This window comes from Ictidomys tridecemlineatus, chromosome 2 (assembly GCF_052094955.1).
Source record: "Ictidomys tridecemlineatus isolate mIctTri1 chromosome 2, mIctTri1.hap1, whole genome shotgun sequence".
NCBI classification, from domain to species: Eukaryota; Metazoa; Chordata; class Mammalia; order Rodentia; family Sciuridae; genus Ictidomys; species Ictidomys tridecemlineatus.
Genome location: NC_135478.1, coordinates 112,331,427 through 112,341,518, shown reverse-complemented (window position 1 = coordinate 112,341,518; position 10,092 = coordinate 112,331,427). Strand labels below are relative to the sequence as shown.

The following is a 10,092-nucleotide window of genomic DNA, read 5'->3' as shown; positions in this document are numbered from 1 at the left end:
TGCCTCACACATGTGAGACAAGCACTCTACCACTGAGTCACAGCCCACCCCCTGGCACTCCTGTTGCTCTGGACAGAGGAACATTATCCTCAGGAAAAATCATGTTTCTTTCTGAAACATGTGAGTATGGTGTGATATTGCTGTTTTTCAGAGTCATTCTTTCAAGTAGGAAGAACAGATGATTAAAAAGCGAGACCTTAATTAGAATAAGATATTTCATGCATGTATAATTTTATCAAAATGGATTCTACTAACATATATAACTAAAAAGAACAAGTAAAACAGTGACTCTTTTTTTAAAAGTAAATAAATGGATCCCATTGTATTCATATTCCTCCAAATAGTGTTCTCAGCAAACTAGAATCTTAATCCAAATATGTGAAATATAGTTTCACCTAATTGTATAATTGCCATGTGAGAAACGTCAGTGACATTTAAAAAGCACACAGAACACTTGGTCAATAAAATTAATACATACATAGTTGGTCAATGACTCAGATTATTTACTGGACCCCTACTGCATACAATCATGCATTGGTTACTGACAGAGAAACATTAGAGAAATATCGTCAAGCGATTTCTTTGTTGTGTACTTATGTAAACTCAGATCAAAAGGACTACTATTTCAAAATACCATATTCCCTGGTTAAAAAAAAAAAACTATTTGCAACTGCTGAGTATGTTCAACATGTTACACAGCAGGTTCTAGAGGTCACTTTTGAGGTGGAATTCTACACATGTTCTGAGCTCAGAACAGTTCTCAAAAAATGTTCTGGAATGTCTATTAAAAAACAAAACACAAAATAAAACAAAACTTCATGGCATTACAGGCATAATTTTAATCTAGTATTAGACCACAAGAATAAAACTAACAGCCCTGACAGTTATTTGAAAGGTTTCAAAAAATTTTTATTCTCATAAATTAACACACATAACAGTGGGCATTTTAGAGTCACAAACTACCAAACAGAAAAGGAACTGCAGGGGCATCATGTATGCCAATGTTACCAAAAATGTACAAATTTCACTGAACTATTGACCATGATAATATAGAAACACTTCAGGCAGCTACTTACTGGCCCAGACCTTGGTTCAAGGAGATGCGGCCTCTCATGGAGAATTCAAATCCAATTCAGTACCAAGAGGGGCTTGTGAAGACAGTTAACAAGCATCAAATCTGAGCATGCTGTGCTGAATGACAGGCTACATGGGGACCCCCACTTCACAGTCAAAGTTCCTGCTGTTCAACATGTGGCTAGATGGTAATATTAAACTGTGATTTTAGTGAAGTTAAGCCTTTCCCCCTAGTCAGCTTTATACAGAAATTCAGTTCAAGCAAGGGGTCCTCTCCTGGCATGAATCCAGGCAAGGATACTCACTACCTCTGGCCAATTATTAATACTTTGGATGTAGCCACCCACAATGTGGTTATTTAAGAGGTCCTTTCCATGATACCAGGGGAAAAGTTTATAGAAACAAAACAAGGGTATTAAAGAAAGCACCAACTGCATACTCCTCTCCCACCCCAGGCAATGGGAGAAAAGTATCATTGCCCAAAAGTTGGTCTTTCGCAGATCTTAATGTACATGGAACTGATGATGAGATGGAATCCCGGCTTGGAGATGGGAGTTATGGCTCTCTGCCTGTTAGGCTGTACTGCAGCCTTGGACCTGCTGCCACAGTCCTGCACACTTGCTACTGCTTTTTACCTGGCGGGCAGGGGATGAACCACTGGGAGTCAATGCCCAGAGATTAGAATCTGAAATTGACCTCAGGTTGGCTCTGGTGCCCAAGCAAAAGACCCTTTCGGGCAAAATTGTGACAAAGTGTCATGATTTTCACAGCTCTTGGAGGAGCACTGAGTTTTGGGATTCACAGCATGAGTTTCTGAGCTCTTCAGGCTCCTAGTAAGGCAAACACTACATGTCTTTTCACTGTACCTCCCTCAGCTGTAGCTTTTAAGAATAAGGTTGGTAAGAAAAAGTGAACAATCTGCTTTAAAAAGTATGAGGTACGTTCAAACTAATTGAGATTTGAAGTTGGAAAGAAGAGGGGGAAAAAAAAAGAAATAGAAAAGAGGAGGAGGGGAGGTAAGGGGAGTCCAGGCCAGTATAGCTGGAAATCAAAATATGGAAAAGGAGATGGGCAGAACCCTGATTGGACCTGAGATTTCTCCTCTTTTTTCATAAACATGAAAACACTAAAACTTCTGGAGGTGATATAGTTGAATAAACTGTAACTGATGGCAGCTTCCCGGTACTTGGGGTGGAATTCTTATCAACTTCCAGCACACAGTAGACCTCCTATGGCCCTGGTCAGGTGGCATGCCAGCAGCTGACTAATGTCTCCCATTGTGGTCAGTGAACACAGATTCTGAGGATCACTGACAGCCCCAAAGCTGGCTAGATAAATAGCAAAATTGGATGTTAAGACAGGTGTGGCCGAGTTCTACTAGAACCTTATGTAGTAACTTCAGGTAATTTCAGGATTGCAATGGGGACACCTTTTTTGGAGCAGGGATAGGGCTCTCTGATGAGGATAGGCCAAGGATTCTAAGGACAGAAAGGGTTGGCTTCGGAGCAGTTTTTCCCCTACATTCCAGGATAAGGAAGGAGCCAGGAGCCTAGTCCTCCATTCCCAGATGCCAATGTTTCAAATCACTGCTCTAGGACCTTTCAAGCGCCATGCCTATAATAGGCAAACTTGAAATTTTATGCCTGTCATGTTGGTGATACTACATTTGTGCCCCCTCAACTTTCATCTGCTGGGTGACATGATTGCCGCAGTACTGCTTTAGCTATGGTTGGCAATGGAGCTCCCTACATGTTTGTACAAGGGAACAATGTATTACTCATTGTACTCTCTCTAGGAAAATGACAGAGAGGGACTGAGTGCCTAAGAACCTTGTCTAACAAAGGCAGAGGTATTGAAGTGAAACATAGGTCATGTCCACACAGTCTGGATAAAGGGGATATAGAATGGCAGAATCTGGCCAGCATCATTCAGAGGCAGTATGGAACCCTGGTACTCTTCTAATCCTATTGGGCCATGGCCTTGGAATCTTCTGTGGATGTCCAGGTATATATGTCACTTGTTTAAATGCTACGTCTGAGGCAGTGGGCCTGGATGACAGACGTGGCACTTTTTTTTTTTTCCCCTGTTCTTGTCAGTTTTTTTGCTTCAGCATGGCACAAATTTAACCTGCAAAAGAAAGGCACATAGAGACCCCCCCAACCCCCCCATCTCCCCACCCACTAACAAATGGGGAAACAAAACATCCTAAGAGAGTAATCCAACATTCCAGGAGGGCATCAGATGCTCATCTCTGACTGGGAAATGTCCCTGGAGCTATGACAGTTCCATCAGTGATTGCTTTGTGGCCGTGGCTCCTAGGAGGATGAAGAAAGGTGAACAGTGACCTGAGGCTGGCTTAAGCATATCACCAGCCAAGGAAAGTTGATTCTTTGAACTCTTATTTTAAGTGAGGGAAATAAAAAAAAATAAATTAAAAAAAAAAAAAAAAAAGAAAGAAAGAAAAGAAAAAAAAAAACTATAAGGGAAGGATGGGGGGGGGATTCACTGGGAAAGGAATGAGACTTCTGAGCCTGCTGCCCAGACTCCTGCAGGTACAAACCTAGACACTTAGCTACTTCAGGCATTTGACAGCATTTTCAGTAGGTTTGACCAGGTATCCTCAATGAGGGTTGGCTATGGAATTTCAGAATCCCACCATGAGAATGCATCACTGGGACTGAACCACTACCCTGACTCTCTCCCTACTCCTGGAGCAGACTGCTTGGATAGCTGCAAACACTCTGGGTTGGTCTCTGATCACCACCAAAGTTGCTACAGTCAACTTGGTTACACACCAACATTTGAGAGAAAACCACACTTGACTTTAGCATTTTTTTAAATGACTGGAAGAGAAATCTGATTTCATTTATATCACTAAAAAAAGAATAATAATAATAAAAAAATAAAAAATGTGTGTGTTTAGTGGGCAGGAATGAGAACCCAGAGGAAAAAGTGCTCCCTCAAATGAACTACACTAGAAGTTAGAGATGGGGAGTGATTACTTAAAACACATGAATGGGAAAATGTTTCCTCCATGTACTGATCAACTGGGTCATATGCCTGACATGTATTCTCCTAAGACATGTACTGTCTTTCTCCTTAATGTCTTTAAAAAAAAAAAAAATCACATTTAAAGGCCCCAAACATGCAGCAATAATAATAAAAAAAAAAAAAAAATAAAGAAACTGAAAATAATCAACACCACAACATTAAAAGTGCAACTTACTTTGGGGCCTGGACGGGCTCCTCTGGCACTAGTGACCCACAGTCACAGTGGGGAGAAAATGATGGAAAAAGGCCCCACACACACGCACACACTCATATACACTCACACCAACAGGTTCTGGACAGACTCAAATGATTAGAAAACACAATAGCTCATCTTTTCTTGACCACCTAAATGAGCCAGTGAGACCACACAGGGCAGGACACCAGGTCCCCCTCCCTAGGCCATGTTTCTAAGTAATCTTGGTCTAGCACCACCGTAAACAAAGCAGAACTTTCATTTGGACGTGCAAATGCTGTTGAGTCCTTGGAATCCTAGTGTTGCTTAAGATATGTGGCTTCTTCCTCCTTCTTCCTTCGATTGGGAGGAGGTGGCCAGATGGCATTCAGGACCATTTCCAGGAGAAAAGAGCATTCCTGAGGTTCTAAACTCAGCAGTAGAAGTAGAGGTTCCTCCTTTACCAGTTCCTAAAAAGGCTGCACCTTGAAATAGGTAAATATTCATGGACTGGACATCTTGAGTGGTTTGGGCCTAAGAGCAAAATTAGGTGACCTATTCCAGGGAGGTCCAAAAACATACAAAATTGAGACTCTTATCTGAATTTGTTTCAACAACCTGAAGACTGCTCCTGTTCCTCTTCCTTGGCAAAGAAGGTCTCTAGTTCCATCAGTTTCTGTAGCAAAAGAGCATCCAGTTCTCGACTCTGCAGAGCTGCCTTCTGGGCCCTGGTAAAGCTGCCTGTCAACTTGACTTTACCTCGAGCTCTCCTCTTTCGTGGTACTGTAAAATCCTGAAATTCTAGAATTCGCTTCCTCTTCTGTTGGCTTACTGAGATTAGTGTACCATTTCGTTCCTTGGGTTCCTCAAAGATGGTCTCTAAACACCTGAGGGTGGGGTACAAAACAAAATCAATGACAGACTGACTCACATGGCTCATTAACCTTTTCTTTCTAGTTACTAGAAGCTGTTAAATACTTGCACTAACTACTCCCTACTCAACTGTTTCCTCTTAGCATCTATCTATATGTATGGAAAACACAAATATAGGTATTTATTAATAAGTATATGTATACATAGAGGAAAAAGTTCAAACTGGATAATATAGAATAAAAGTGAAATTAATTCCCACCATAGACAATAATTTTTTTTTGTAATTTCCCAAAAGCCATTCAGTGTATAGATAGGCATAAATAACATATTAGGGAGTGACCCTTTTCTATAAAGTTCAGGTAGTACTAACATTTTTAATTTTGTAAGCCATATAGGTGGCTATTACAATTTTTTTCCTCTTCCTTCCTTCTTTTTTTTAATTTAAATATATATTTTTAGTTGTTGACTGACCTTTATTTTGTTCATTTGTTTATATGCGGTGCTGAGAATCAAATCCACTGCCTCACCCATGCTACAACCCTAGCCCTTCCTTCTTTCAACAACAAAAATGTAAAAACCATTATTATAGGTCATTAAAAAAAAAAAAAAAAAAAAGCAAGCTGGGCATTGTGGGACACAGCTTATAGTCCCAGCACTAAGGAGGCTAGAGCGGGGGAATACTTTGAGCCTAGGAGTTCCAAGCCAGAGAAACCCTATCTCATTAAAAAGAAGAAAAAGGGGCTGGGGATAGGGCTCAGTTGGTGTAGTGCTTATCTTGCATGCACAAGGCCCTGGGTTCAATCACCAGCACCACAAAACAACAACAACAAAAAAAAGCCACTGGCTAGAATTTGGCCTATGGTTGGGCATATGGCCCAAACAAACTGTAACTATATATACTATCTTATACAATGTGTTGTCCTATCAATACCCTTTAAACTTGTTCCAATTTACTACAACAACAATAAATCAGATGATTTTTTTTTTTGGCAGTGGTGGTACTGGGGATTGAACTTAGGGTGCTATACCACTGAACTACATCCCCAGCCCTTTTTTTTGAGACAGTTAAGGATGGCCAGGAACTTAAATTCTGTTACCTTAACCTCTAGAGCTGCTGGCATTATAGGTATCTGCCACTGTGTTGAGCCAGATTGATAAGATTCATTTTTTAAGGTTATACAGCATATTCCATTATAAGGATGGACCAAAATCCCAGCAATGAATATTTTGGATTATTTCAAATCCTGTCCTATCATATAGCAATGAATAGTCTTGTACAAATGTCTTAAGAGTACATGTATAAAATCCTACAACTATTGGGCTATATCCTAGACAAAATAAATGTCATATAGACTTGAACTGAATTCAGACCCAAACGTGGTCGAGAGAAACTTTATGTACTTGGGATTGGACTCATATTTGAGGATCAGTGATATATCAGTCCAAAAGAAGCTTGTCAGTATATTGGGTAAAAACACAAATACAAACTACAAAGAAACTACATTTTATATGTCCATCTAACCCATACATATTTCTTTCCTATTCTACCACTGACCACAATTTAAGCAGAGGGATCAAAAAATACCAAATTCTAGTTATTCATAAGTAACAATATTGATAGAGCTGAAACCCTTCTGAAGTTCTAGATATTTATATCAATCATTTCAGAATTCTTTCCGCCAACCTTTTTTAAATTTCCCATCCACATGTACCTACCTGTTTGCAGGAGGAGACTTATAATTCTTGTTGGTATATATTTCTTCTAAACTAAATTCCTTCTTCTTTAACCTTAAGAGAGAAAAAATAAAATCTTTATGCTCTCTAAAGAACATAGTTTCACAACTCTACCCCTTCTATTCTTTTATTTCAATCTTGTTGTATTAAGTTAGAGAGATGTCTTACATGAACGATATGTACCAGGTTTTCTCTCTCTGAGTGCCAATCTTTCAAGTTTATGGAATTTAGTCCATATATGGAATTAGGAATGGTATATTTGGATTTATTCTACTATTTCATTTTACAGTTTCTCTCCTCTCATGGTTCTGGGGACGGAACCCAAGGACTCATGCCTATCAGATAAGCACTCTACCAACTGAGGTATATCCTCAGCATGTCTTCCTTCTCCTTGGAAATTATAAACTCTTTCCTGTAATGATTGGCAATAATTTTAACCAGCACATTAAACTTATAAACTGAAGTGAATCAATACTTTCACCCTTCTTTCAAACAATAAAAGGTCCCTGGAACATTTTATTTTTGGTACCAGGAATTGAACTCAGGGGCACCCAACCAGTGAGCCACATCCCCACAGCCCTTCAGTTGCTTAGGGCCTTGTGAAGTTACTGGGGCTGGCTTTGAACTCACAATCCTCCTACCTCAGCCTTCCAAGCCACTGGGATTACAGGTGTGTACCACCATGTTCTGCTGGGCACAGGCTTTCTTTTCTCTTCTCTTTTCTCGTTTTAAGATAGATGTCTTGCTATGTTATCTGGGCTGGCTTCAATTCCTGGACTAAAGCAAACCTTCTGCCTCAGCTTCCTGAGTAGCTGGAGGTATAGGTATGCACTATTGCATTTGGCTATTTTTGTTTTAATTTTTTTAGTTGTAGTTGGTACAATAACTTCATTTATTTATTATTATGTGGTGCTGAGGATCAAACCCAGTATCTCACACATGCAAGGCAAGTGCTCTTCCACTGAGCTATAGCCCCAGCCCTTTGGCTTTTTTTTTTTAAACTTTTAAATTATTATTATTATTTGCAGTGTAGGGTCTTGAGCATGTGAGCCAAGTGCTCTTATACTCTTAGTACCATTAATTTTTTTTTTAAGTACCTTTATGAGGGCTGGGGTTGTGGCTCAGTGGTACAGCACTTGCTTAGCGTGTGTGAGGCACTGGGTTCTATCCTCAGCACCACATATAAATAAATAAAGGTCCACTGACAACTAAAAAATATATATTAAAAAAAGTACTGGGGTGGGGTGGTGGCTCAGTGGTAGAGTGCTCACCTAGCATGCAAGAGGCACTGGGTTCAATCCTCAGCACCTCATAAAAACAAACTAATGTATCTACCTAAAACCAAAGATACCTATATAAATAATTTTTTTAAAAAAAGTATTATTATGAAATGTTGATATGCTTCAGTCTCCTACTTGCTCCTTTGGATATGCAGCCTGTCTTATTTGTAGGAGACTCTTGAATTTGGTTCCTGAATCCCTGTAACATGATCCTAGTGCTCTTTTTTTTTTTTTTTTAAATTCTTGCCAGGCTCAGTGCCAGGCTTAGTAGCTTGGGAGGCTGATGCAGAAAGATTGCGAATTCAAAGCGAGAATCAACAACACAGCGAGGAGCTAAGCAACTCAGCAAAACCCTGTCTCCAAATAAAACATATAAAAAGGTTGGGGATGTGGCTCAGTGATTTAGTACCTCTGGGGTTCAATCCCTGGTACACACACAAATCTTTTTTTTTAAATATAGTTTTTAGCTGTTGATGGTTATCTATCTATCAATCTCTCTCTCTCTCTACCAATCTATCTATCTGGCTGAGAATGCTATACAAGCGCTCTACCACTGAGTTACAACCCCAGTCTCATCCCTACTAGTCTTTGTTACTTTATGATGTTCTGTTCTCATCCTGTAGTAGACCTACATCACTCTACAAGAAGCTATGTGTCACATATCATAAAATTCACCACTTAACAATTTTAACTCAGTGGTTTCTTAGGGTCCTTGCAAGCCTATTCATAAATCATCTCTAACCTACAATAAGTTCATAAAGTTAAAAAGAAACCCTGCACCTGTTAGTAGTCACTCTGACTCACTCTACACCCAGCACCTGGTAACCACTAATCTATTTTCTGCCTCTAAGGTCTTACATATTCTAGACATTTCACATAAATGGAATCAAACATTATGTGCCCTTCTGTATCTGGCTTCTTTTCATTTAGCATATTGTTTCCATGGTTAATCTATGATATAGCAGTTATCAGTATTCTATTTTATCATTCTATGGATATGCCACCTTTTCTTTATCCTTTGTCAGCTGATGAATGTTTCAGTTGTTTCCACTTCTTAACTATCATAAATAGCATTATTAAGAGTGTTTGTGTAAAAAAGTTTCTACATCAATGTTTTTTTTTATTCTCTTGGGAATATTCCTAGAACTGCTGGTTCAAATGGTGACTCTAATTTTTTGATAAAATGCCAAAACAGTTTTCTACATTAGCTAAACCACTTTATATCCTCATGAGCAATGTATAAGAGTTCCAACTTCTGTATACCCCTTATTAGTTATTTTCTGGCTTAAAAATAACAATTGATTAATTTATAGGTAGCCTAGTGGATAAGCACCTAACTGGATTGTTGTTTTCTTTTCCAGTACTGTGAATGGAACACAATCATGTTTTAGCACTAAGCTACAACTCTAGTCCTTTGATTTTTGTATTCTGAAATAGGGTCTTGTTAAGTTGCTGGTGCTAGCCTTGAACCTGGGGTCCTCCTGTCTCAGCCTCCCAAATTTCTGAGACTATAGGCATGCACCACCACAAACTCACTGTGGTTTTTTACTTGTAGTTCTCTAATGGCTACTGATGTTGAGCATCTTTTCAAATGCTTGTTGACTATTTGTTGGAGAAATAGCTTTCAAAATTCATTGCCCCCACACATTTTTTGTGGTGCTGAGGATCAAGTCCACGACCTTTAAGCCTGCTAGACAAGTTCTCTACCAGGGAGCTATACCCCCAGTCCTCAGGGCCCATTTAAAAAAACTGTCTTTTGTTGTAAGAATTCTTTATATATTAAGGGTACTAGACCTTTCTTACATATGGTTTACAAATTTCTCCAATTTTGTGGGCTATTTTTTTTTCTTAAGAATTTATTTTTTGGAGACTTTTTAGGTTCATAACAAAACTGAGTAGAAAATATAT

The 10,092-nt window shown here is 39.1% G+C and overlaps 1 protein-coding gene across 5 annotated transcripts in view; it reads right to left on the bottom strand.

Annotated features, from left to right (window-relative positions):
- Positions 1 to 482: 482 nt before the first annotated feature.
- The window catches only part of Prr14l (proline rich 14 like), a 73,873-nt gene continuing 64,263 nt past the window's right edge, over positions 483 to 10,092 (bottom strand). For all 5 annotated transcript variants that reach the window (XM_021719831.3, XM_021719832.3, XM_040292055.2 and 2 more), the window contains 2 exons: positions 6,887 to 6,958; positions 483 to 5,184 (listed from right to left, as the gene is read on the bottom strand). In XM_021719831.3, the coding sequence (XP_021575506.1) occupies positions 4,908 to 5,184; positions 6,887 to 6,958 (349 nt within the window). In that variant the 3' untranslated portion in view covers positions 483 to 4,907. The remainder of the gene's footprint in view (positions 5,185 to 6,886; positions 6,959 to 10,092) is intronic.